This window comes from Macaca fascicularis, chromosome 16 (assembly GCF_037993035.2).
Source record: "Macaca fascicularis isolate 582-1 chromosome 16, T2T-MFA8v1.1".
In the NCBI taxonomy this organism is placed as follows: domain Eukaryota; kingdom Metazoa; phylum Chordata; class Mammalia; order Primates; family Cercopithecidae; genus Macaca; species Macaca fascicularis.
In genome coordinates this window covers 71061582-71089529 of record NC_088390.1, presented here as the reverse complement: position 1 = coordinate 71089529, position 27948 = coordinate 71061582, and the positions used below count along the sequence as shown (strand labels likewise).

Sequence of the window (27948 nt, the reverse complement as noted above, 5' to 3'; positions counted from 1 at the left end):
GGCTACAGCACGGTTATAACTAGGTGGGAATAACCTTTATAGGTGCTTACGAGGAAGAAAAAAGATGGATGTGACGGGAGGGGCGCGAGACGAACTGCAAGCTAGTAAAGAACCATCCTAGCCGGCGTCCGCCATGGTGTGCGGGGGAAGGCAGCCGCCGGAACGCAGAGATGCGCTTCCGGGGTGGGGCCTGCCGCCCGCAAGCACGCTCACCTCCGTTGCGCCTGCGCCCTGGCCTGCCCGGATTCTGTTAACGGTGGTGGCGGCTTGTTGGGATACGCTGAGTGATGGGAGAGCGTGCTCTTTAACTTCGGAGGGAGATGCGCGCTCGTGTTGCCGTCAGGGCCTGCCATAAGGTCTGCAGGTGCCTGTTGTCTGGATTTGGGGGTCGAGTAGATGCGGGGCAGCCGGAGCTGTTGACGGAAAGGAGTAGCCCCCAAGGAGGACACCTGAGGTCGCACGCGGAGCTCGAGGGGAACGGCGAGCACCCAGAAGCCCCCGGGTCTGGAGAGGGAAGCGAGGCGCTGTTAGAGATCTGTCAGAGAAGGCATTTCCTAAGTGGAAGCAAGCAGCAGCTTAGCCGGGATTCTCTTCTGAGTGGGTGCCACCCCGGCTTTGGACCCTTGGGCGTAGAGTTGCGGAAGAACCTCGCCGCAGAATGGTGGACCTCGGTGGTGGTGTTCAGGGAGCAGGTATTCCCGGTGGACGCTCTCCACCACGAACCAGGCCCTTTGCTACCCGGGGACAGTGCCTTCAGGTTAGTTTCTGCAGAAACTCTACGCGAAATCTTGCAAGACAAAGAGCTGAGTAAGGAACAGCTAGTAGCATTTCTTGAGAACGTATTAAAAACTTCTGGGAAACTACGGGAGAACCTTCTTCACGGTATGCTTCACGATTTCATGCTTCAAAACAGGTGTGGGGTGGAAAGGCGAGGCAGTCTTGCTGGATCTTGGGGATTGCAACTGGCCCTTTATTCCCATGCAAAGGAAGTTAGCTAGTTCTCATCTTTTTGAAGTAATCGAGTATATTAACAGTGCTCTACCCTGGAGAAAACTGGTCCTTGGAATCATTGCTGTTCCTTAAAGAATCTGTCCGAAGGACCTGGAAACGCTCTCAATTTCACGGGGCAACTTTTGAACACAGTGCTGTCATTTAGTGCAGTGTAGTCTAAGTGCATAAGGAACTACAAAGACATTTTGAACTTTTCTTAGATTTATTCCAAGTAGAAATGTTGAAATTATAATTCTGAAACTATTTCATGTGTATCACAGGATAAATCCAGGCCGGGCGCAGTGGCTCACGCCTGTAATCCCAGCATTTTGGAAGGCTGAGCCGGGTGGATCACCTGAGGTCAGGAGTTGGAGACCAGCCTGGCCAACATGGTGAAACCCCATCTCTACTAAAAAGACAAAAATTAGCCGGCCGTGATGGCGAACTAAATAAAAATAAAAATATTTTTATTTTTAGAAGATGCATGCTGCAGTATTGGGAGTGAACAAGCTACTTGGGAAGTTGAGGCAGGAGAATCGCTTGAACCCAGGAGGCAGAGGTTGCAGTGAGCCGAGATCACACCACTGCACTCCAGCTTGGGTGACAAGAGCAAAACTCCGTGTCAAAAAAAAAAAAAATAGTTGGGTTAGTTGTTATTAGGAACCAAGATTTTCATTGTAAAAAAAGAGATAATATGTAAAAGAAGGTACGTATAAACTAATGTTAAATATGAATTGGTAAATTAAAATTGAATATGAGTAAATTAAAATCGAATATGGGTCTCACTCTGTCACCTAGACTTGAGTGCAGTAGTGCAGTGGTGTGATCATGGCTCACTGCAGCCTCAACCTCTGAGGCTCAAGTGAACCTCCCACCTCAGCCTCCCAAGTAGCTGGGACTACAGGCGCATGCCACCACACCCAGCTAATTTTTGTGTTTTTCGTAGAGATGAGGTTTTGCCATGTTGTCCAGGCTGGTCTTGAACTCCTGAGCTCAAGCAATCTGCCCGTCTTGGCCTCCCAAAGTGCTGGGATTACAAGTGTGAGCCACACTGCCTAACCTTATGGTTTTTAAAAATATATTTCCTAACTTTCTTCATTGAATGTTCCTAGAAGCAATGTCCCTCCGTAGCAATGAGCACACCTAGTGCCCAGATCTTGTCTAAGGTGAACCAGTACTGGGAGAAATGGCTGATTCCAGTTCTGGGGTTAGGGGAAGTACAAGGTGAGTTTGAAACACTTTATGGTGCTAAAAAGCAAAGAATTGCTTGAAGACTAATGGGTCATATCAAAAGGTCACAGATGCTGACTTGAGAAGGGTTGTCACTGGCTACGTCTAGGACAAATTGAACATTAAGATACATATTAATGATAATGGATCATAACACATTGATTAAAATCTAAGAGTCCATAGTATTAATCAAAAACAAATAATTGAGCCTAGAGGTCGGGAGTGTGGGGAAGAGGTAGAGAAAGCTTGTGTTTTTACAGAAGCTATGGAATAAATGTAGAAGGAAAGATACATTAGAAAATTCACCATTTCTTAATATTGCAATCCCTGATACAATTGATTCAAGCAACAGTCATCAATGGATTCTAAAATATTGGGTGAAATACTGTTGGGGAGCAGGATATTATTGGGGAGTGGATATTTACTACCTTAACCAAGTAATCAAATTTGGTGTCATCAGTAGTGGAATAACTTGATAACATGTTCCTCCTGTTATTATGCAATAAGATACACACATCTACTATGTAGTATTTTGCTAAAAATGATTAGCAGAAATCATAAGGAAACAATCAGACAAATTCCAAATGTGGGATAATCTGTGACTAAACTGGACTCAAAAGTTAGTGTCATTAATAGCAAAATTAAGGGGGAAAGGAGTCAGGGGAAATGTTCTAGATTCAAAGAGATGAAAGAAACCTACTCAGAATGCCATACATGAATCTTAATTGGAAAGAAACAGAACAGTAAAAGATATTTGGGGTGAAAATTGGAACAAATAAAATATCTGCCATATGTTAGATTATATTGTGGTATTATGGTTTACTTTTTATGGTGGTATAATGGTATATAGGAATATTTTTATTTTTAGAAGATGCATGCTGCAGTATTTGGGAGTGAACAAGAAAAAAATGTAGCAAAATATTGATAATTGATGAATCTAGGTAAAGGGTATACAAGTGTTCACTCTATATGGATGTTTATTATTTTTTCAACTTTCTTGTAGATTTGAAAATCTTCGCTGGGCAAGGTGGCTCATGCCTGTAATCCCAACACTTTGGGAGGCTGAGGTGGGCAGATCACGAGGTCAGGAGATGGAGCCCATCCTGGCTAACACGGTGAAACCCCGTCTCTACTAAAAATACAAAAAAAATTAGCTGGGCATGGTGGCGGGCGCCTGTAGTCCCAGCTACTAGGGAGGCTGAGGCAGGAGAATGGCATGAACCCGGAAGGCGGAGGCTGCAATGAGCCGAGACCACGCCACTGCACTCCAGCCTGGGCGACAGAGCGAGACTCCATCTCAGAAAAAAAAAGAAAAGAAAACTTCAAACTAAAAAGTCGGGGCCGGGCGCGGTGGCTCAAGCCTGTAATCCCAGCACTTTGGGAGGTCGAGACGGGCGGATCACAAGGTCAGGAGATCGAGACCATCCTGGCTAACCCAGTGAAACCCCGTCTCTACTAAAAAATACAAAAAACTAGCCGGGCGAGGTGGAGGGCGCCTGTAGTCCCAGCTGCTCGGGAGGCTGAGGCAGGAGAATGGCGTGAACCCGGGAGGCGGAGCTTGCAGTGAGTTGAGATCCGGCCACTGCACTCCAGCCTGGGCGACAGAGCGAGACTCTGTCTCTGAAAAAAAAAAAAAAAAAGTCGGGGTGAAACTACCTAGAATTAAGTGGTGATCGACAGAGTCTCACTCTGTTACTCAGGCTGGAGCACAGTGGCACCATCCCAGCTCACGGCAACCTTGGCCTCCCAGGCTAAAGTGATCCACCTACCAGCTTTCCGAGTAGCTGGAACTACAAGGCACACACCATCATGCCTGGCTTATTTTTGTATATTTTTAGAGATGAGGTTTTGCTGTGTTGCCCAGTCTGGTCTCAGAACTCCTGAGCTCAAGCAATCTGCCCACCTCGACCTCCCAGAGTGCTGGGATTATAGGCATGAGCCATCGAGCCCTGCCAAGATCTGTCTTTATAGCTCCATGATACTTGTACTGCTGTGTTAACATTATTACTACTATTGATGTATCTATTGACAAAAGTGATTTGGGTTTGTGGACTAGATGTATACAATGATTTATGTTTTGACAGGTGCCTTGGAACACTATGTTAATTGCCTGGATCTGGTAAACAAGAGGCTACCTTATGGCCTTGCTCAGATTGGAGTGTGTTTTCATCCTGTTTTTGACACTAAGCAGATACCAAATGGTGTTAAAAGGTATAAAAAGTGGCAAATAACTTGGCCTTGTATTTAAATAGTCAAAAACCAGTCATTTCCACTTGGGATAGATTATATAATTTTCAGATAAGCTAACTTCGTGATATTTTTTATATCTAAAGAATTGGTGAGAAGACTGAAGCTTCATTAGTATGGTTTACTCCTGCGAGAACTTCAAACCAATGGCTTGATTTCTGGTTACGTCATCGACTCCAGTGGTGGAGAAAGGTACTGCAACAATAAACTTTAATAGTTAATGAACTGTCATAATGTATCAGTGGTAATTCTTCTGACATACATGAAATTTTATTTGATGTATGTAGCTATTAATATGTTATACAAATAAAAAACCTCTTTGTAATGGTTTTCATTGTTCCAGATTACAAAGTTACTTTGGTAAAAACATTTGTTGGACTCAGATGTGTTTGTTGATTAGCCTTTCTGTATAAGGTGAAATTCAAAGCCCTCACCTAGCATTTCTGGCTGATGTAGAGTTTGACTCTTGACCATTGTCACAGCTTCAGCTTTTCCTACCTACCTCCATGAACTTTCCATATTAGTCAAAATGGCTCTGTAATTGATAATCAAGTTTTAGTACTCACTGAAGAAAAGAGTTGAAGTAAGCATTTTTATCTCGCCATGTGTTATGTTACCATTTCCCGACTCAAACATCCCCAAATACCCATTTAAACTGTATGGAATAATCACGAGTCATCAAGAACTTCACAGAAGGGTGAGAATGAGGACTGGACTATCTGTTACTTTCTTCTTTATCCCAGTTTAGTTCATAGTTAACATCCCCTCTTCCTCATTGGCCATAAAAAGGCTGGATAACATCAACAGTTTTTTCTCTGTAGTTCTTTCCTACTAAAAAACAATACTTTAAGCAATATACTCAGTATTTTCACTTTTATTTTTGTTGTCTGTTTTTGTTATTGTTTTTTTTTCCACAAGTACCAGTCATCTTATATTTGGAGGTTAATTCCCATTAGGATATGAAAGGATTCAGCAACAATCGAGATTGTGTTCCTTATGGAGGGGCTCTGGCCAAGAAGGTTGTTGGGGGAGTACAGAGTGTGTCTTCTTCAGGGTACTTGCGTAGCCACTCGTGCTTGAGCTCATTGTAGGAAAGGCAGTAGATGAAGAGCATGTAGGCTGCCAGCACCGTGGTAAACCCTGAGATGCTCCCCTTCTTCATGTTGATGTACTTGTTGTAGTACCAGTAGTAACTTCTTCGAAACGCTCCAGCAGTGCCACTAGGGCTGAAGCCCCACATCAAGATCCACCTTGGCAGCTCCCCTAGTTTGACCTCCAGAAGTGTCTCGTCCTTCACTGGTACAACTGACGCCATCTTCATTTTTTTAGAGACATAATCTCACTCTTTGGCCCAGGCTGGAGTGCAGTTGCACAGTCACAACTCACTGCAACTTCTTTTATTATTTGTAGAGATGAAGTCTTGCTCTGTTGCCCAGGCTGGTCTTGAAGTCCTAAGCTCAAGTGATCCCCCTGCCTCGGCCTCCCAAAGAGCTGGGATAACAGACGTGAGCCACTGAGCCCAGCCAGTATTTTCACTTTTTAAAAATTAAATTTCAGCAACCTGTGGTCCCAGCTACTCTGAATCCTAAGGCAGGAGGATTGCTTGAGGCCAGCAGTAGGAGGCAGCAGTGAGCTATGATTGCACCTGTGAATAGCCACTGCACTCTAACCTGGGCAACAGAATGAGACACATCTCAAAAAAAAAAAAAAAAACTAAATTAGAATATGTTTTAAAATTTGTTTTCAGTACTTGACTAGTTTCACACATTTGCTGAATTAAAAAGTATCAATTTAAATTCTTACAGATAATTATGGGAGTAGGGTTAAATTAGCATGTATTTATATGTTAAGACAAACTTAAATTTTCTTTTCCAGTTTGCCATGAGTCCATCTAACTTCAGCAGCAGTGACTGTCAGGATGAAGAAGGCAGGAAAGGAAACAAACTTTACTACAGTTTTCCCTGGGGAAAGGAGCCGATAGAAACCCTGTGGAACCTAGGAGATCAAGAACTTTTACACATGTATCCTGGCAACGTATCTAAATTACATGTATGTTTTACCTCGAGCTCCTATGTATTTTTTTTTTTTTTTTTTTTTTTTTTTTTTTTTTTTTTTTTGAGACGGAGTCTCACGCTGTTGCCCAGGCTGGAGTGCAGTGGCGCGATCTCGGCTCACTGCAAGCTCCGCCTCCTGGGTTCACGCCATTCTCCTGCCTCAGCCTCCTGAGTAGCTGGGACTACAGGCGCCCGCCACCGCGCCCGGCTAATTTTTTGTATTTTTAGTAGAGACGGGGTTTCACTGTGGTCTCGATCTCCTGACCTTGTGATCCACCCGCCTCGGCCTCCCAAAGTGCTGGGATTACAGGCTTGAGCCACCGCGCCCGGCCTAGAGCTCCTATGTATTTTTTACCCAGATTCTCTATAATCATTTCTGAACCATTTGAGAATAAGGTGCAAACATGGTGTTCCATGACCCCTTAATACTTCATTGTGTATTTTTCAGATGCAGAGACACTCACCTACATAACTACAATCCAACCATCAAAATCAGGAAATTAACAGTAATCCACTATTGCCACCGAGCCCTACAAATTGAACTGATTATCTCAATAATGGCCTTTGTAGGTCCAAGATCTTATCTTTCATGTAGTTGTCATATGCCTTTACTCTCCTTCAAATGAACAGTTCCTCTTGTCCTGCGTGACCTTGACATTTTTGAAGAGTACAGTCTAGTTAGTCTGTAGAATATGCCTTGACTGGGATCTGTCTGCTGTTTCCACGTGATTTATATATTTTTGTTGGGAGTACTACAGAAGTGGTGCTGCTGTCTTCTCAGTGTGTCATGAGGAGTGTTACTGGTGATGTTAACTTTTATCATTTAGTTAAGATTGTGTCTACCAGATTTCTCCAATGTAAAGTTAATAAATATTTTGTACTTATGAATTAACTAATGGCCAGGCGCGGTGGCTCATGCCTGTAATCCTAGCACTTTGGGAGGCTGAAGTGGGAGGATCACAGGGTCAAGAGATTGAGACCATCCTGGCCAACATGGTGAAACCCCGTCTCTACTGAAAATACAAAAATTAGCTGGGTGTGGTGGCGTGCCCTTATAGTCCCAGCTACTTGGGAGGCTGAGATAGGAGAATCGCTTGAACCCGGGAGGTGGAGGTTGTAGTGAGCCAAGATCGTGCCACTGTACTCCAGCCTGGCGACAGAGTGAGACTCCATCTAAAAAAAGAAAAAAAATTAGTAATTAATTAAGTGTCTTGGGCAGATACTTTAAGATGATGCAGATAATTTCTTTGTCACCAAATTTTGCCTTACTGGTTGCAGCATCCATTGATGATTCTTGCCTAGATCAGTTATTACTGTGAGGTTTGCCAAATGGTGATTTTTTTTTTTTTTTTTTTTCTTTAAAGGGTTTTTTTTGAGACAGGATTTCACTCTATCACTCAGGCTGAAACACAGTGGTGTGGTGATAGCTCACTGCAACCTCAAACTCTTGAGCTCAAGCAATCCTGTCTCAGCCTCCCAAGTAGCTAGGACTACAAGCATGTATCACCGCACCTGACTAATTGTTTAATATTTGTAGAGACGGGGTCTAGCTTTGTTTCCTGGGCTGGTCTCAAACTCCTGGGATGAAGCAATCCTCCTGCCTCAGCCTCCCAAAATGCTTGGATTATAGGAATGAGTCACCATGTTTGGCCATGTCACCAAATTTTGTCTTACTGATTGCAGCATCCCTTGATGATTCTTGCTGAAATCAGTTAGTACTATGAGATTTGCCAATGGTGTTTTTTTCCCCTTTCGTTTTTTTTTTTTTTTTTTTTTTTTTTTTTAAAACCAAATTCCATCATTCCTTCTAGATTTACTGGTCAGCAATATACTGTAGAGTAGAGCTTTTCCTTCTCCCCCATTTTTTTTTATATTGGTGTGGATTCACAGATTACTTTCTCAGTAGGTTACAGTGTGTTACTGTCATTATTTATTTTGATGGTCAAATTGTCCTAGACTTGGCCAGTGTCCTTTTGACATATCTCCATCATTGTCTTGACGAGCACTTCCTTACCTTTTGTAGCAATATATTGTTCCAGGATCATCAGTGAGCCAAGACTGTGCTACTGCACTCCAGCCTGTACAACAGGATGAGACCATGTCTCAACAAAAAAAAGAAAAAATACATAGCAAAAACATAGGAGTTTATATATAATGAGTAGAAAGTAGATTAATTTTTATTTTTTTATTTTTTGAGACGGCGTCTCACTCTGTTGCCCAGGCCAGAGTGCAGTGTCGCAATTCCCAGGTTCAAGTGGTTCTTCTGCCTCAGCCTCCTGAGTAGCTGGGACTACAGGCACGCGCCACCACGCCCGGGTGATTTTTGTATGTTTAGTAGAGACAGGGTTTCACCATATTGACCAGGCTGGAGTTTTTAAATATGAATAACTAATGAAAAACTAGAAGGCTTAACTGGTGAACATTTTCCTTTAACTCCACCACCATCACACTTCATTTTGGGGTATTCAGCTCTCAAATGAAACTTATTGGTTAATTATCATAGTTAAAGAACAGCTCAACCTTGTGCCTAGGGATTTAAAGATGATTTTTGTATTGTCACTATTAGTCTCTTATTTTGTTCTTTTTTTTTTCTTTCTTTTGTATGAAGAATGGAGTCTCACTATGTTGCCCAGTCTGGTCTTGAACTCCTGGGCTCAAGCCGTCCTCCTGCCTCTGCCTTTCTAAGTGCTAAGATTACATGTGTAGCCACCAAGCCCAGATTATTTTGTTCTTTTATTGGTATCATTTTCACTAATGAAGAGTTTTCCTATTGCAGAAATTTTTTCTTCCATGACACTGTTCCTTTTCTGTTTCCAAAGTTCACAAAATTATTCATCATTAGTTGACCATGTTATAAAATATTAAGTAGAACTTCTGTCATTTAGTACGCTTTCTTGAAATGTTTCTCAGGCCATTTCTTTCTAAAAATTATTTAATAGAGACGGGGTCTCACTGTGTTGCTCAGGCTGGTCTTGAACTCCTGGGCTCAAGCGATCCTCCTGCCTCAGCCTCCCAAAGTGCTGAGATTATAGGCGTGAACCACTGCACCCAGCCTCTTAGGCCGTTTTGTATATGTTTTTAGTTGATTTTATAGTTAATGTCCAAATATATTTTTTAGAGAACAGTGAAGCAGACCAATAAAGGCTGAACAACAGTTAGGATAGAAAATAATTTGTTCTGGATGGTGTGAGAAATCAGATATTGGTAGAAGAGTTGCCACCAGATATCCTGACATTGTTGGATATCCAATTTTCAAAAAATTAGAAAACATTAAACAGTTTTTTGTTTGTTTGTTTTAAATAGAGATGGGATCTTGCCATGTTGCCCAGGCTGGTCTCAAACTCCTGGGCTCAAGTGATCCTCCTGCCCTGGCCTCCCAGAGTGCTGGGATTATAGGAGTGAGTCACTGTGCCCAGCCTAAAGCATTCTTCATACTTAAAGATTCAGATTTAGATTTTGTTTGATTCATATCACACCACAGAATCTGTCAATACTTGAGTTTGTCCTTTTTTTTTTTTTTTTTTTTTTTTTTTGAGATGGAGTCTCACTCTGTCACTCAGGCTGGAGTATAGTGGCACAATATCTGCTCACTGCAACCTTTACCTCCTGGGTTCAAGTGATTCTCATGCCTCAGCCAGCCGAGTAGCTGGGACTACAAGCATGCACCACCATGCCCAGCTAATTTTTGTCTTTTTAGTAGAGATAGGGTTTCACCATGTTGGCCAGGCTGGTCTCGAACTCCTGAACTCAAGTGATTCGTCCACCGTGGCCTCCCAAAGTGCTGGGATTACAGACATGAGCCACTGCTCCCAGCCCAGTTTATCTTATTAACTATCAGTTCTGTAACTGTGTGAAAGATAACTGGTAGAATAGAGTCCCAGGTATCAGAAAGTTTATTGCCTTTGAGGGCAAATTCTTGTGAATCTTTAAAGTATCATATGCAATTCAAATAGGTTTAAAATGTCAGTATATATATGTATTAATGAAGACTGGGTGATCATGAATAATTAACAGAAGCTGAGGATTTAAATTTGTGGGCTTTTCTCTTTTTCTTTTCTTTTTTTTTTTTTTTTTTTGTTCTGTGACTCTAGCCAAAGGTGGTTATTTAAGTATTTTTAAAAATTACATGAATATCCAGGTGAATAATGATTTACAAAAAAAGAAGGATGAAAGTGCAACTGTTTTTATCCAAAACTTAAAAAATTTCTAGGATTGAAATTTTTAAGAAATTTGAAATGATTCCTCTTTAATTTAGAGAAGTAAGTCTGTTTATCAATACTTAATTCATATCATGTACTATGATGTAGTTTATTTTCATAATTATGGCTTTAATGCAAAAAGTAAGTTTTTAAAAGATTTTTTTTTATGAAAATAACTTTACTAGGCCGGGCGCGGTGGCTCAAGCCTGTAATCCCAGCACTTTGGGAGGCCGAGATGGGTGGATCACAAGGTCAGGAGATCGAGACCATCCTGGCTAACATGGTGAAACCCCGTCTCTACTAAAAATACAAAAAACTAGCCGGGCGAGGTGGCGGGCGCCTGTAGTCCCAGCTACTCGGGAGGCTGAGGCAGGAGAATGGCGTAAACCCGGGAAGCGGAGCTTGCAGTGAGCTGAGATCCAGCCACTGCACTCCAGCCTGGGCGACAGAGCGAGACTCCGTCTCAAAAAAAAAAAAAAAAAAAAAAAAACTTTACATTTCAGAAAATTATACTCCAAATCCCTTTCCCTAAAGCACACCATTTTTTTCCCTAAGGCCTCTTCTGAACTTTATGAATAATCAGGGAACAATTTTTACTTGTAGTGTTACCTTTCTAGGCCGGGCACAGTGGTTCACACCTGTAATCCCAGCACTTTGGGAGGCTGAGGTGGGTGGATCACCTGAGCTGAGGAGTTTGAGAATAACCTGGCCAATATGGTGAAACCCTGTCTCTACTAAAAATAGAAAAAAAATTAGCCGGACATGGTGGTTTGCGCCTGTAGTCCTAGCTACTCAGGAGACTGAGGCAAGAGAATCACTTGAAACCGGGTGGCGGAGGTTGGCAGTGAGGTGAGATCACGCCATTGCATTCCAGCCTGGGTGACAGAGCGAGACTCCGGCTGTATTTAAAAAAAAAAAAAGGGTTACCTTTCTGAATACTAACTCTTACCTCAGAAGCATTAAATAAATAGTCTGTAGGGCTGTTGAAAAAATTGATGCCTAGGTCCCACTTCAGTTGAGTTCGTTCAGAATCTCTGGGATAGAGCCCAACCAAGCACCATAGTTTTAAAATTCACATTTGGGCCTCGCTGATGAAACACTGGACTCACTGAGAGCAGAGAATGCATCTTTATCATCTTCTTGGGCCCAGTGCCTACCACGGGCCTGGTACAGAGTGGGTGCTTTGTAAAATGAAACTTTACTTTTGTATTCCGATTGTGTAAGTCTAAAATATGTACTCGGGAGGCTGAGGCAGGAGAATCACTTGAACCTGGGAGGTGGACGTTGCAGTGAGCTGAGATTGCACCACTGCACTCCAGCCTGGCCAGGCAACAGAGTGAGACTCCGTCTCAGGAAAAAAAAAAAAAAAAAAAGTTCTGTGAAATGATTCTTTATTTTTCTTCTGTTTTTCTGTGAAGGGCCGAGATGGACGAAAAAATGTGGTTCCTTGTGTGCTGTCTGTAAATGGGGATCTAGACCGAGGCATGCTGGCTTACCTCTATGATGCTCTCCAGCTGACGGAGAACTCCTTTACAAGAAAGAAAAATCTTCATAGAAAGGTGCTGTTGATGTTTTAGAGATAGGCTTGGGAAACTAAAAATATGGGTTGTTGTTGTTTTTTTCTTAATGTTAGTGTGCTTGGTTTCTAACATAAACTGTGAATAATAAATTTAGTGCATGTAGTCTAAGTATTTTTTAGTTTTTTTAGAATCTGGCCACAGGAATAAGAATCAGGTTCTCACAGAATAGAACAAGGCATCCCTAATAAGTATTCCCAAAGGCATTTCTGTTTAATTGTGAACAGACAGCTGTCTCTGTGACTCCTAGCCCCTGAACCCTTCCATTGGTGGCTTCCATTTGTATCAGAAGCTGAAGCATTGGTACATAGGAGGAAGAAAGACCCGGATCAGGGACACCAGTGCTGTTGACCTCTCTGCCCCCGGGTATCTGGCTTCTGGTCTCGTGCCACATGGCTGGTCGCTGGATCAGAGGAGCTAGATGTGGGCCTGGAAAGGCTGATTTTAGTGCATGAACGTGCACTTGGAGCATTTTTATGGATCAAAGAAAATTGAGAGGAGAAGTTGAAGTTACAGGAGAGAAAATAAATGACTAATGGGGCAAGATGAAGGAAACAGGAGGGGTCAGGATGGGATCAAGAGCCCAAGTAGAGGAATGTGTCTTGAAAAGGAGTTATTTGAAACAGCAGGGAAGAAAAAAAGGATAGTGAGATAATAAAAAGGCTACTGGGCTTTTTGGCCTTTGAAGGACATTTTACTGATACCCTCTATTTTCTCAGGGATTTAGGAGGCACTATTAGTTTAAAGGTGGAAGAGTGTGGGGGTTTAAATGGCACGAGTGGGGAATAGTCATATACCCTTTGAAGATAAAAGGAAGCTGCCCCAAATCAAAAGTTTTAACAAGTAATGTTGACTTGAGTGTTCAGCTGGGATTGGAAACCATGAGTTTGTAGGAAACCACTCTGCTTAGTTAAGTAATTTATACAGTGTTCATTTAGCCTGCTATAGCCATGGAGAAGTCTGATTATAGAAATTGTTCTGGGGGGTGGGTATGTAGCTAATAAAGAAAGGAATCCTTTATTTTTCTTATACTCCACTTCCAAACCGTCAGCAAATCCTGTTTGACTCTAACTTCAAAACATATCCTGAGTCTGACCACTTCCTAGCCTGTCCCCTGCTACCACCCTGCTATAAGCCACCGCCACCCCTCCTCTCCCGATAGAGTGGCTCTGTTCAAAGGTGCATGTTGTGTTGCTCCTCTGCTCAGAGCCCTCCGGGAAAGCTTCTCATCTCACTCAGGAAAAACCGAAGCCCTCTTTTTGATCCGCTATTCTCCACCTCACTCAGTCTGCTCCAACAGCACTGACCTTGCTATTTCTAGAACATGCCAGAGATGCTGCCAGCTCAGAGCCCTGTCATTTGTATTCCCCATTGCCTAGAGTGCTCTTTCTCCATCATCCACGTCTTGTCCCCCCACCTCCTTTCAAGTGTCCTCTCAAGTGTCACCATAGGAAAAGGACCTTCTCTGACCACCTTAAAGTTGCTGAAAAACTCCCCCAGCCTGCCCCTTGCCAGCATGTTCCATCTTCTTCCTTTTTTAGCACCTACCACCTTCACATATATTATTTACTTCTTTTTATTGTCTGTTTCTCCCTGCCACGAGAGACAGAGATTTTTGCCCCTAGCACCTGGAACTGTTCCTGGTATCAGAGGCATTAAAATGTTTGTTGGATGAATTAATGAATGAGAAGAGCAGGCTGGGCTGAATGGCTCACGCCTGTAATCCCAGCACTTTGGGAAGCCAAGGTGGGTGGATCATTCAGGTCAGGAGTTGGAGACCAGTCTGTCTGGGCAACATGGCAAAACTTTGTCTCTACAAAAAAAAAATACTAAAAACTAGCTGGGCATGGTGGTGTGCACCTGTAGTCCCTGCTACTTAGGAGGCTGAAGTGGGAGGACGGCTTGAGCCCAGAGACGGGGGTTGCAGTGAGGCAGTGAGTGGAGCATTCTAGCCTGGGCAACAGAGCCAGACCCTGTCTGGGAAAAAAAAAAAATTAATTTTTTAATTGAAAAAAATATATATAAAAAGAGAGGAACAGTAGGTTTTGACAAGAGAGAGAGTTGAAATGCTAACCCACGTGGCCCTGGCTGGTAGGGTCCAAAGTGATGCTTGGAAGAAGCATTTTGACTGAGGGAGTTGTCAGAAAATGGGAGGGTCTCAAGTTAATTTCTTTGTGGTTTTTTGTTTTGTTTTTTGTTTTTTTTTGTTTTTTGTTTTTTGTTTTTTGTTTTTTGTTTTTGAGACAGGATCTCACTCTGTCCCCCAGACTGGAATGCAGTGGCACGATCTTGGACTCACTGCAACCTTGACCTCCCAGGTCAAGCATTCTTCCCACCTTAGCCACCTAAGGTGGCTGGGACTACTGGTGTGTGCCACACCCAGATAATTTTTTTTTGTTTTTTTGGTAGAGAGAAGCTTTCACCGTGTTGCCCAGGCTGGTCTCGAACTCCTGAGCTCAAGAAATGCACCTGCCTCAGCCTCCCAAAGTGTGGCGTTACAGGCATGCACCACCATGCCTGGCCAATTTAATTTCTTTCTGTCAAACATCTAAGTGGAGAGATCTGGAGGGCAGCTGAGTGTGTTATTACATGGTGTTTTTATGACCTCAGCTGAGTGTGTTATTACATGGTGTTTTTATGACCTCAGCTAACTTCTGTTTTCACACACAAAATTGTAACTGTTAAGAAACTGTGTTTGTTAATACTTGTGTTATATTTAAACAAACTATGCTTTTTCCCCCTTTCCTGTCTTCTCCTTCCCCCATTTAATTGCCTTAGGTACTTAAACTTCACCCTTGTTTAGCCCCTATTAAGGTTGCTTTGGATGTAGGAAGAGGCCCCACATTGGAACTAAGACAGGTGAGTTAAATGAGTTTAAATGTCATGATTTTAATTACAGGTTGAGTATTACCCAAAACACTTTGGACCAGGACCGTTTTGGATCTCGGATTTTTTTGGTATATTTGCATCTCTAATCCAAAAATCCAAAATCTTAAATGTTCTGATGAGCATTTCCTTTGAACTCAAGGTTTCAGGTTTTGGAGCATTTTGGATTTTGGGTTTTCTGATTAGGGATGCTCAACCTAACCATTACTCTAAACTTGATAGCTTGCCATTTAAAATTTTATTTTGATTCATTTGCTTTTTAAAATATTTTAGGCCGCGTGCAGTGGCTTATGCCTGTAATCCCAGCACCTGGGGAGGCCAAAGCGGGCGGATCACGAGGTCAGGAGATGGAGACCATCCTGGCCAAGGTGGTGAAACCCCATCTACTAAAAATACAAAAATTAGCTGGGTGTAGTGGCGCTCACCTGTAATCCCAGCTACTCAGGAGGCTAAGGCAGGAGAATCACTTGAACCCGGGTGGCAGAGGATGCAGTAAGCTGAGATCACACCACTGCTCTCCAGCCTGGGCAACAGACTCCGTCTCAAAAAAAAAAAAAAAAAGTTTTAATTTGCCTGGCCAACATGGCAAAACCTGGTCTCTACTAAAAATACAAAAATTAGCTGGGCATAGTGGTGTGTGCCTGTAATTCCAGCTATTCAGGAGGCTGAGGCACAAGAATCACTTGAACCCGGGAGGTGGAGGTTGCAGTGAGCTGAGATCGCACCACTGCACGCCAGCCTGGGTGACAGAGCAAGACCCTGTTTCAGGGAAAAAAACAAAAAACCTTTAATTAAATAATGAACTGTGGGTAAGTACTGTGATTATATATAATTTTGAAGTGTGTTAAAGAAGCTGAATATAATTCAGTGGGTTTGCTGTTCATGTCCATAGTTTCATTTTTTTAGTGCGTGAGTAGACATAGTAATTAAAATATTTGTACAGATGTTAGTGAATTATTTCTTTCCTCTTTGAACTTTTTTTTTTTGAGACAGAGTCTCGCTCTGTCACCCAGGCTGGAGTGCAGTGGCACGATCTCGGCTCACTGCAAACTCTGCCTCCCAGGTTCAAGCAGTTCTCCTGCCTCAGCCTCCCTAGTAGATAGGATTACAGGTGACCACACCTGGCTAATTTTTTTAGTATTTTTAGTAGAGACAGGGTTTCATCATGTTGGCCAGGCTGGTCTCTAACTCCTGACTTCAAGTGATCCACCCACCTCAGCCTCCCAACGTGCTGGGATTACAGGCGTGAGCCACCATGCCTAGCCTTTCCCCTTTGAACTTAACACTTTTGATAACTGACTATATTCAAATATTCTAGATATATAATTTGATTTTTCTAATTTGTTCTGATGATTAAATACTCTTAAGCCATGGGGGATGGCTTTCATTTCGTTCCACAGACTTCTTCAGCAGTCATCATTTCTGTCTGGGTAATTGAGACCCAGTCCAGACGTGAACGTGGACACTAAAACGATTTAAAGACTTTGAGAGTCCCTCAGCTTTCTGACCCTGGCTTCTGTGGAGAGGTCTGGGAAGATGGGAGATAGTGAACTCAAAGAAGATACTGGCTTATGTCCCACATTTTCTCCCAGGGTATGGCAGCCTCCCTAATACACTTACAGCTAGGAAACTCCTAGGGTGATGTAGCTCAGTCACCATTTAGTAATGTCTGGAGAGATTTGTGGTTGTCCTAAGAGTGGGAGGGTGCTGCGGGCCTCTCCTGGAGGCCAGGAATGCTGCTAAACACCCTGGGTCAGCAGTGCCAGGGTAAGGAACCCTGCTCTGGACTGTTGGTGCTAGACTGTTCAGGGGGTTTTAAATTATGCTTTGTTTTGCTTCCTTATTGCTTGTTAAGAAAACAGTAAAGTTTACTATGTCATTTATTCATCATTACTTCTGTATTTCCAGTCAAGCTTTTGTCTCCAGCATTCATGTGAAATTGGTTGATCAGTCTCGAAACATTATCCATGGTTGGCTTCTGGAGTACTCCTCTCCTTTTCCTCATCCTTTTTCTTTCCTGGCTCTTCTTCCTCTTCCTGACTTGGTGGTATAACCTAGGGCTCAGGTCTTACCTCTCAGATGAGGGCTCTGAGTTCATACAGCCCTTTGCATCTCCTGGTTTTTTTTCTGACAGAATCTGTTTTGATTTTGTGTTTTGAATGATGATAATAAAAATTCTTATTTGGCATACAGATTTCTCAGAAGATTGGCATTTAGTACTCAGCTTTGCAATGCTTGCTTCATTTTCAGAAGTATACAGTTTATGAAGTATATGATATGGAAGGTTATAAACATTAACATCACATAAAGAAACATACCCATTTTAGAGATTGAAGAGGGTGATCTGTGGCTTCACAAAAATAGGATAATCACTCTAACTACCATTATTTCTTTCATATTTGAAGTTTTTCTATTTCTTTCTAGGTTTGTCAAGGGCTATTTAATGAGTTACTAGAAAATGGAATTTCTGTGTGGCCTGGTTATTTGGAAACTATGCAGTCCTCATTGGAACAACTTTATTCAAAGTAAGAATTGTATTATCATTAAAGAGTGTATTTCTTCAACAGTTTTTGATTATGTTTCTTTATGAATTACAGAAACAAATCTCTTCTAAATTTATATATAAAATATAATTTTAAATTATTCCTCACTTCCCTTTTTACAGAACTATGTATACTTAGTTCATTGCTACAGCAGGGAACAGGATTCAGCAAAGTGTGTTTGAGCACATGCCATGTGCAGTTCCAAGACTTAATGGCATGAAGTTTGTATACCTCAGCTTATCCACTTATGGATGAAAGTATGTATGTAGACAGCATGTGTTGAATCAAGACTAAAGGAATATGAGTGGAATGCCTGTCTTTGCTGGCATTGTGGTCCATTCTGAGACTGAGTGGAAAGGAATTCTATTCTGGAGGGATAGTCTATTCTAGTCTTCTAAGGGATTGGCACCTCTGTTCACCCAATTGCTCAAGACAGAGAAACTGGCTGTCATCCTTAACTCCTCCCTCTTCCTTATACTCTATATCTAGTCCATCACCAAATGCTGTAAGCTTGCCTTCTAAATGTATCTCAAATCCATCTCTGTCTTCGCTGCCACTACCCAAGCTAGAGTCAACAATATCTCTTGCCTGGATTATTGAAATCATCTCCTAATTGAGCTCTCTGTGTCTAGTCTCACCCCATGCTATCTCATTAATTGTTGTTTTTAAATAATCCATTCTTGTTATATTTTTAAAACTTTTTGCGTTGAATGTGTATCTTTTGGGTGAAAAGTTGTGAAGCATGGTGTTTTGATCTTAAGTTCTCTGAAAATTTGTTAAAATACACCTTCCAGGCCAGGCGTAGTGGCTCACACCTGTAATCCCAGCACTTTGGGAGGTCGAGGTGGGCGGATCACCTGAGGTCAGGAGTTCAAGACCAACCTGGCCAACATAGCGAAACACCGTCTCTACTAAAAATACAAAAAATTACCCAACGATGGTGGCTTGTGCCTGTAGTCCTAGCTACTTGGGAGGCTGAGGCAGGAGAATTGCTTGAACCCAGGAGGCAGAGGTTGCAGTGAGCTGAGATCGAGCCACTGCACTCCATCCTGTGCAACAGAGCAAGACTCCTTCTCAAAAAAAAAAAAAAATACACCTTTCATATGATGTCCAAAGAAAAGATGATTATAGATGCTCTATAATTAGAGCATCTAATGGTTTTATTATGTATAAAATGAAGGGGCAGCACTTGAATTTTCTTGTCCTCTCAGGTTCTAAAATCTTATACTTTGAGCCATGTGGACATTATCAAGTTGCAGTTGTTCTTTATATGGTAAAGGTTTTATTGTCCGAGGATATTTTTATGAAAATATTATTAAGCACCTACTATATTTTATGCACTTTGATATAGTAGTGAACAAGATAGAAAAATTTACTATTCTTTTTTTTTTTTTTTTTTTTTTTTTAGACAGAGTCTCACACTGTCTCCCGGGCTGGAGTGCAATGGTGTGATCTCGGCTCACTGCAACCTCTGCCTCCCGGGTTCAAGCGATTCTCCTGCCTCAGCCTCCCTAGTAGCTGAGATTACAGGCACCCCATGCCCAGCTAATTTTTTGTAGTTTTAATAGAGATGGGGTTTCACTATGTTGGCCAGTCTGGTCTCGAACTCCTGACCTCGTGATCCGCCCACCTCGGCCTCCCAAAGTGCTGAGATTACAGGCATGAGCCACCACGCCTGGCAATACTATTCTTGTTAAGCTTATGTTCTAGGAGGACAAAATAGACAATAAACAAACAGAAATAAAAAGTTTCTGATGAAGTCCTACAAAAGAAATAAACAGTAATGAGATAGTGTGACTTGGTAAGCATACAGAAGGTCAGCCGTGCGTCTGTCTGTTTGGTTATTACTGAACTAGAAGCTATAAGCTAGCATACTCAGTAATAAATGAAACATGATTTTGGTATAATTTGTTATACCAAATTGCATCTTTATTATAATATTGTTTATTGTAAGAGACTTCCGTCTAAAATAATTGTTCTAGGATTGCGTCCAAGAACCAAAAGGCGGAGATTATGAGGTTCATCTGTGTTATCACCCCAAATGCCCAAATGATGTGTTGAGGTACCAGTGTTTATTCTCAGATTTGATTTTATGACTTTTCAGCTCTAGCAATAAGTTAGAAACTGTCTGAAAATTTTACTTTAAATACGATTCAGAACTTTACAAATGTTGGGTTTTTTTGATCACCCTCAAGCCCTGACTGAGTTTGTGACTCTTGAGAGTGCATGGACACTGGCATGACAGCTGGCAACGTGGAGGAATTTATCATTTACATTTGTGCTCATGTGTCTGTTTAACTACTTTGTTCTTAGGTATGATGAAATGAGTATCCTCTTCACAGTTTTGATCACTGAAACTACTTTGGAGAATGGATTAATACATCTGAGAAGCAGAGACACGACAATGAAGGAAATGATGCATATATCCAAATTAAAAGACTTTTTGATTAAGTATATATCATCAGCTAAGAATGTATAGATTTTTATATTTGTATAATAAATATTCTTCTTTCCTAATTTGGTTGTCTTATGTTCACTCAGATTCATTTCTAGCCCCTTTGCACTTATGAAGTGGACATTTGTGGTGCTTGCTTTCATTCAGTGTTTATATTTTTGATGTCTTTCATTGTATCAGGAATATGTTCAGCTACAAGAAACAAAAATCTATACTGGATTAAGCAAATTGGGGTTTGTTTTTCTCATATACAAGAACTCCACAGGGTAGACTGTCCAAAGCGAGTATTACTGTTCCTATAGTTAGGGACCCAGGCACTTCCTTTCTGTTCTGCCATCTTTTCGTACGCTGGTGTTTATCTTCATAATTGTCGCTTCAGGATCATAGGTGGCTGTGTATCTAGTTAGGAGAAAAGTTAAAGAGACAAGAGCTAGTCAGCCAAGACTCTTCCCTTTTAAATTAGGAAAGTAAAAACTTTTCCAGACATCCCAGTTGGAAGATGTCTTTACATCTCTTTGGTCAGAACTAAGTCAAATGATGATTTCTAGACAAATCACTATCCAAGGGAATGAAAATGATTTAGATCAAACAATTTATTCCTTGAGGCTGCGATAGTATCTTCCTCTCTCAGAAATGGGCTTTGTTACCAGGAAGGGAAAGGTCTATGGAATCTGCCACATCTATACTGTCAGGTATCAAAAATTAACCTAAAAATAAACTTTTAAAACTTAGAGTATTTATGGATTTTTGAAAAGCAAACTAAAATATATGTTAGATGTCATCTATTGTGGTTTGTTTCCTGTCTAATATCTATGTTTATAAGAAACCTTTTCTGTGTTGATATGATTGTGTAAAATATCCCATTGTTACCAACTTGACAAAAATTCCAACTGACAGTGCCTGTAAAATATTTCAAAAGTTTGGCTAACTTATCTTAATTGATTTTACTTGGTAGGTTTTTCTCTTTTTTATTTTTAACTTTAATTTTAATTTTTTTGTAGAGACACAGTCTCACCATGTTGGCTAAGCTGGTCTTGCGCTCCAAGCCTCAAGCAGTCCTCCCGCCTTGACCTCCTAAAGTGGTAGGATAACAATTGTGAGCCACTGCACCCAGCCTCGTTTTGGTTATTTTATGCTTTTTTTTTTTTTTTTAATGGAGAATTTTAAAAACAGACATATAATTAATAGTACTAATCCCGTGTACTGATTATCTAGCACCAACAATAGCCAACCTTTGGCCAGTCCCACCTCATCCACCAATACCGCCCTTCCATATTATTTCAGTTATTTATTTAAATTTATTTAGCACCAACAACAGCCAACCTTTGGCCAGTCCCACCTCATCCACCAATACCGCCCTTCCATATTATTTCAGTTATTTATTTAAATTGATTTAGCACCAACAACAGCCAACCTTTGGCCAGTCCCACCTCATCCACTAATACCGCCCTTCCATATTATTTCAGTTATTTATTTAAATTGATTTATTAATATACAAGACAGGGTCTCACTATGTGGCCCAGGCTGCTCTTAAACTCCCAGGCTCAAGTGGTCCTCCTGTCTCAGCCTCCCAAAATATGGGAATTACAGGCATGAACCACCTCGCCTGGCCTCCTTGAATATTATTGCAAGGCAGAGAGCAGATACCATTTAATCTGGAAATATTTTATTTAAGGATCTTTTGTTAATAACCACACCATTATCACATTAAAAAAATAACACTACATGATATCAAGGAGTTATTTACAATTTTCTTGGGTGTGATAATGGTGTTTATATTTTTCTTTTTAAAAAAATCCTTCTCTGACAGATACATAAGTTTATGGTATCTGAGACTTGGTTTATAATTCTCCTGTTTAGAAAAAACTTTAAGTGGTAAGAGATGAAATAATAGCACTGAGTTGGCCAGGCATGGTGGCTCACACTTGTAATCCCAGCCCTTTGGGAGGCCAAGGCAGGTGGATTACCTGAGGTCAGGAGTTCGAGACCAGCCTGGCCAACACCGTGAAACGCTGTCTCTACTAAAAATACAAAAAATTAGCTGGGTGTGGTGGTGGGTGCCTGTAATCCCAGCTACTCGGGAGGCTGAGGCAGGAGAATCGCTTCAACCCAGGAGGCAGAGGTTGCAGTGAGCCGAGATTGCGCCATTGTACTCCAGTCTGGGTGACAGAGTGGGACGCCGTCTCAAAAAAAAAAAAAAAAAAAAGGAAGTGGTAGTAGTGAGTGTCTGGTTATTTCTTTTCGTTTTTGGAGTTGCCAGCAACCACTGATTAATAATACCTCAAGTGGTGAGTTCATTAAAGCTTGCAAAATGGTGATTTTCTCTCTTCCTCCTTTGTTTGCTAGAGTACTTTTTTGGGGGTTTTTTTGTTGTTTTGTTTTTTGAGATGGAGTTTCGCTCTTGTTGCCCAGGCTGGAGTACAATGGCGCGATCTCGGCTCATTGCAACCTCTGCCTCCCAGGTGAGGTGGGAGAATTACTTGAGCCAGGAAGGTCAAGACTGCAGTGAGCTGTGATCCCATCATTGTACTGCAGCCTGGGCAAGAGAGTGAGCCCCTGTCTCCAAAAAAAAAAAAAAAAAGAAGAAGAAGAAGAAAAGAAGTGTGGGCTCTGGTGTCACTCAGATCTGAGTTCCTTTCCTGTTTCCAACAGGTGTTAGCTGAATGAACTTGTGAGTCATTTTTTTTTTTTGTATGAAAAGAGGGAAATAAGAGTACCTGCCCCAGGCCAGGCACGGTGGCTCACACCTGTAATCCCAGCACTTTGGTAGGCTGAGGCAGGTGGATCTCCTGAGATCAGGAGTTCGAGACCAGCCTGGCCAACATGGTGAAACCCCATTCTCTACTAAAAATACAAAATTAGCCAGGTGTGGTGTCATGTCCCAGCTGCTCAGGAGGCTGAGGCAAGAGAATCACTTGAACTCGGGAGGCAGAGGTTGCAGTGAGCCAAGATCGCGCCATTTCACTCCAGCCTGGGGAACAAGAGCAAAACTCCGTCTCAAAAAAAAAAAGAAAAAGAAAAAAAGTACCTGCCCCAAAGAGGTATTGTGGGACTATATGAGGACAGGCACATAAAGCACTTAGTAATAGTACCTGGAACATGCTATAAGCTCAATACATATATTATTGTTGTTATTTTTAATTAATTAATGTATTTATTTACCTACTGAGACAGGGCCTCACTCTCTTGCCTAGGCTGGAGTGCAGTGGTACACTGTAGCCTTGACCTCCCAGGCTCAAGCAGTCCTCCCAGCTCAGCCTCCTGAGTAGCTGGGCCTACAGACATGCTAATTTTAGTGGCAGTGATGCCTGGCTAATTTTTGTATTGTTTGTAGAGGCAGGATTTTACCACATTGCCCAGGCTAGTCTTGAATTCCTGGGCTCAAGCAATCCTTCTGCCTTGGCCTCCCAGGGTATTGGGATTATAGGCGTGAGCCACCACACCCAGCCCTATTGTTGCCATTGTTGTAGTTGTTGTGATAGAGGAAATGTTGGGAGGTGGTGTATCAGCCACCTCTGTGTCCTGCGTCATATCCCTGGGCCTTCCCTCTGACCCAGCTACATCTGAGGGTCTACTCACTTTGCACTGATAGCTTCTTGCTTCAACTGCATAATACACATGTTCACTTTCTGTCCTGGGGTGTTTGCAGTGCCTGGGGTGAGACACTGAGGGAAGCCTGCTTGGAATACCCACATGCTAGTCTAGAAGTGGGGGAGGTGTCACTTCCTGGGATGATCCTCAACCAATGAGGGCTGGACACCAATGGATAAATACCTCTCACTATCAATCCTCAAGTGGACAATACTGAGAAGAGGCTCTTGGACTCTTCAGAAGATTCCAGTGGACTTACATCCAGCTGCCCACCACAGTGCCCAACTCAGCAAAACACCCTGTACTGGCTTTTGCTGTGGCGCACTGGGCTTGCTTCCTAGGGCCACCTCCTATGTAAATGATTTTCACAAAAGGCCTTATTTCAGGCTCTGCTTTCAGGTCTAGTCCAGGATAAAAGACAGGACCAGAAGGCCCTAGAAAGCAGCCTCAGGGAACAAATGAACCCCTAGGAATGGATGGCAACAAGGACTCCCTTGCTGGTGATAGGTAGGCAGTGAGAACCCTTAGCACACCACAGCTCCACAGTTCCTAAAACCTTCCCTTGCCATGTGGAATGAGGTTTAGAAAGAAAAGAGGCAGTGAATGCCAGCATTCCAGCACTTGAAAAGTTTGGGGCAATGCTAATTATGTGGATTGTGAAGCTAGTTGGCTTCTCTTAGCTGCCTTAGAAGCTTTGCAAGGAGAAAATGAGAGGCTACCAGTTCAGGGCAAGCTGTGAAACCCCAAGGATAGGGTTTAAGCCACCCTCATTTATCACAGCCAGCTGGAAGACTGTGCTCAAAGCCAGTTCCAGGATCTGATCAAAATGGTGGGGCAACCAAGGAGGAGATGGAATGAGCACGTCTAGCAGTTCTGTTCTGCTAACTTCTGACACTGACAGGGGCTGGGTAGGCCTTGGGATGTGGACATTTGAGAATATGAAACTCCCAAAGCCCGCAAGCTCTCTTGAGAAGGAGAACAGCCCCTCTTCTTAGAAGACCTCACATGAGGCAGGCGCCTCACAATATTTTTTAAATTATTGTGGTAAGTTATACCTAACATAAAATTTACCATTTTAACCAATTTTAGGTGTGTAATTCAATGGGATTAAAAACATTCATTCATATTGACCGGCACAATAGCTCACACCTGTAATCCCAGCACTTTGGAAGGCCGAGGCAGGCAAATCACTTGAGGTCAGCAGTTTGAGACCAGCCTGGCCAACATGGTGAAACCTCATCTCTACTAAAAATACAAAAATTAACTGGGTGTGGTGGTGGTGCCTGTAATCCCAGCTACTCGGGAGGCTGAGGCACAAGAATCACTTGAACCTGGAAGGCAGAGGTTGCAGTGAGCCTAGGTCATACCACTGCACTCCAGCCTGGGCGACAGAGAGAGACTCTGTCTCAAAAAAACAACAAAAACAAAACTCATATTATTGTGCAACCATCACCACTTTCCATCTTTTTTCCAGAACTTTTTTGTCTTCCCAAACTGAAACGCTGTACCCGTTAGCCAGTCACTCCTAATTGTCCCCGGACCCCAGCCCCTGGGAACCACCATTTTATTTGCTTCACTATATTTTGCTTGTCTTCTTTAAGATCCACCCCTGTCTCCCTTATAGCTTAATAACCAGGGTCGGGTCTCAGCGGAGCCTGACGGGGGAAGGGCAGTTCCTGATGCTGAGCCACACAAAGACTGCAGCATCTGCGGGTGCACTCCTCCAGGAGCCAGGGGAGCCTACAGCAGCCTGGGTCTGAGCGTGCTAAGGCGGTGAATGTGGATTTAAGACTACATCAGGAAATGGAGGGCCAGGCAAGGTGGCTCACGCCTGTAATCCCAGCACTTTGGGAGGCCGAGGTGGGCGGATCACTTGAGGTCAGGAGTTGAAGACCAGCCTGGCCAACATGGCGAAACCCTGTCTCTACTAAAAATACAAAAATTAGCCGGGGATGGTGGCACATGCTTGTAATGCCAGCTACTTGAGAGGCTGAGGCAGGAGAATCGCTTGAACCTGAGAGGCGGAGGTCGCAGTGAGCCAAGATCGCACCATTGCACTCCAGCCTGGGCGACAGAGTCAGACTCCGTCTCCAAAAAAGAAAAAGGAAATGGAGGTTTAGCGTCATGTCAAGGACACCTGGAACTGGTCCTAAACATGCATGATGGGTCTCCTTGAAGCTTGAATCCCACAGGACTCTACAGCTGAGTGGTTTAATACGAGATCCACAGCAAACCAGAGGCAATACTACATTCTGAGGGAAATAGGGCAGTTGTACTTGTTAAAATGATAGGATTTTTGGATATGCTGGGTTAAATAAAATATATTATTCCAATTCATTTCGCCTGTTTCTCTTCTTTTCTTCTTTTCTTCCTTCCTTTCTTTTTTTTTTTTTTTTTTTTTCTTCTTTTCTTTCATTTCTTTTTTTAACACAGGTCTCACTCTGTTGCCCAGGCTGGAGTGCTGTGGTGCAATCTCGGCTCACTGCAACCTCCGCCTCCCAGGTTTGAGCAATTCTTGTGCGTCAGCCTCCTAAGTAGATGGAATTACAAGCACCCACCACTACGCCCAGCTAATTTTTTTGTATTTTTAGTAGAGATGGGGTTTCACCATGATGGCCAAGCTGCTCTTGAACTCCTGACCTCAAGTGATCCACCCACCTCAGCCTCCCAAAGTGCTGGGATTATAGGCGTGAGCCACCATGCCCGGCCATCTTTTCATTTTTTTATTGTGTCTACTAGAAAGAGTGAAAAGTGTGCCCATGTGGCTGACATTATATTTCTATTGGACAGTGGTGACCAGTGGAAAATATCATGGAGATGCCAGACAGGTGTGAGAATACTGAAGAGTCAGAAGGCTCAGAGAAGGATGCATGTTCAGATGAATTTATTCTGGGAGACCCTTTCTTTACTAAAGCATTTCAGGGCCGGGCACATTGGCTCATACTTGTAATTCCAGCACTTTGGGAGGCCGGGGTAGGCAGATCATCAGAGGTCAGGAGTTCGAGACCAGCCTGGCCACTATGGTGAAACCCCATCTCTACTAAAAACACAAAAATTAGCTGGGTGTGGTGGTGGGTGCCTGTAATCCCAGCTACTTGGGAGGCTGAGGCATGAGAATCACTTGAATCAGGAAGGTGGAGATTGAATTGAGCTGAGATCGTGCCACTGAACTCCAGCGTGGGCAACAGAGTGAGAATCCATCTCAAAAAAAAAAAAAAAAAAAGAAGAAGAAGAAGAGAGAGAGAGACAAGAGAGAACATAAAAGGCCATGTGAAGACAGAGGCAGAAGTTGAAGTGAGGCAACCACAAGCAATGTCTGGAGCCCCAGAAGCTGGAAGAGGCAAGGAGGCTCCCCACGAGAAATTTTGGATGGAGCACAGCTCTACAGACAACTTGGTTTTGGACTTCTAGCCTCCAGAACTGTGAAATGGTTGCTCTAAGCCACCAATTTGTGGTCATTTGTGGCAGCAGCCCTAGGGGACTAAAACATTCTCCCTCCCCACAACTCAACAACGTGGACTCTCTCCCTGGAACGTGACCAGGAAAGGCAGCACATCAAGGCACACCTTTGGCATTAGTTAAATCGGGAGGGTGAGCTAAATCATGAACATTAATGAACATCTTTTTTTTTTTTTTTTTGAGATGGAGTCTCATCTTGTCGCCCAGGCTGTAGTGCAGTGGCACGATCTTGGCTCACTGCAACCTCTGCCTCCCAGGCTCAAGTGATTCTCCTGCCTCAACCTCCTGAGTAGCTGGGACTACACACACGCACCACCACACCCGACTAATTTTTTTATTTTTAGTAGAGACCAGGTTTTTGCCATGTTGGCCAGGCTCATCTCGAACTCCTGACCTCAAGTAATCCACCTGCCTCAGCCTCAAGTTTGCTTTTTGTTCATGGAAATCAGCTTCATAAAAACCATCTTACCCTGAGATGTAGTTTGTTTCTGTAAATTTCAGAAGTTGAGTTCGGAATAGACATATCCAGGTTTATAAGAATCACAGGCTTCTGAAATATAAGAGGGAAAATAATTTCCTTAGGATATGTGACAGGCGAGGCTGTTTTTAAAAATCCTATTTCTAGTAGCTGGGTGGCCTGACAGAACCAGGTATTAACTAATTTTTTCCTGGACTGTGTTAAATAATTTATTCTTGAAAATGTTAGCTGGGCATAAT

The 27948-nt window shown here is 42.6% G+C and overlaps 2 protein-coding genes and 1 pseudogene across 19 annotated transcripts in view; 1 reads left to right on the top strand and 2 right to left on the bottom strand.

Moving 5' to 3' along the window:
* Positions 1-233: 233 nt before the first annotated feature.
* POLG2 (DNA polymerase gamma 2, accessory subunit) lies at positions 234-20243 on the top strand. Of its 4 annotated transcripts, XR_012426018.1 has the most exons (9): positions 234-882; positions 4305-4431; positions 4554-4659; positions 6343-6516; positions 6970-7087; positions 12139-12279; positions 15076-15156; positions 17608-17708; positions 20040-20243. XR_012426018.1 is itself a non-coding variant. In XM_045374577.2 (8 exons), the coding sequence occupies exons 1-8, from the start codon at positions 321-323 to the stop codon at positions 20203-20205; spliced, it is 1458 nt and encodes a 485-aa protein (XP_045230512.2). In that variant the 5' UTR covers positions 234-320; the 3' UTR covers positions 20206-20243. The 4 variants fall into 4 exon arrangements, 2 of the variants coding, with proteins under 2 accessions (XP_045230512.2, XP_045230513.2); XR_012426017.1 differs by lacking the exon at positions 6970-7087 and having other exon boundaries at positions 15101-15156; XM_045374577.2 differs by lacking the exon at positions 6970-7087.
* LOC102122469 (ATP synthase subunit f, mitochondrial pseudogene) lies at positions 5340-6347 on the bottom strand (annotated as a pseudogene).
* MILR1 (mast cell immunoglobulin like receptor 1) overlaps positions 6860-27948 on the bottom strand; it is a 39995-nt gene continuing 18906 nt past the window's right edge. For 6 of the 15 annotated variants that reach the window (XR_012426021.1, XR_012426019.1, XM_045374579.3 and 3 more), the window contains 2 exons: positions 27701-27781; positions 19623-20580 (listed from right to left, as the gene is read on the bottom strand). Coding sequence is in view for 9 of the 15 variants with exons in the window: in XM_045374579.3 (XP_045230514.1) it covers positions 27729-27781 (53 nt within the window). In the remaining 6 variants the exon portion in view is untranslated. Of the gene's footprint in view, positions 7695-19622; positions 20581-21196; positions 21256-27700; positions 27782-27948 lie in introns of those variants that run through there. The other 9 variants (XR_012426022.1, XR_010581939.2, XR_006692989.3 and 6 more) reach the window with 5 other exon arrangements.

Excerpts from the sequence above, each read along its gene's own strand:
- POLG2 (XM_045374577.2), top strand. The coding sequence starts at position 321 with ATGCGCGCTCGTGTTGCCGTCAGGGCCTGCCATAAGGTCTGCAGGTGC. Across the intron at positions 4,432-4,553 it reads ATACCAAATGGTGTTAAAAG|AATTGGTGAGAAGACTGAAG; the intron begins GTATAAAAAGTG and ends TTATATCTAAAG. Across the intron at positions 12,280-15,075 it reads AGAAAAATCTTCATAGAAAG|GTACTTAAACTTCACCCTTG; the intron begins GTGCTGTTGATG and ends TAATTGCCTTAG.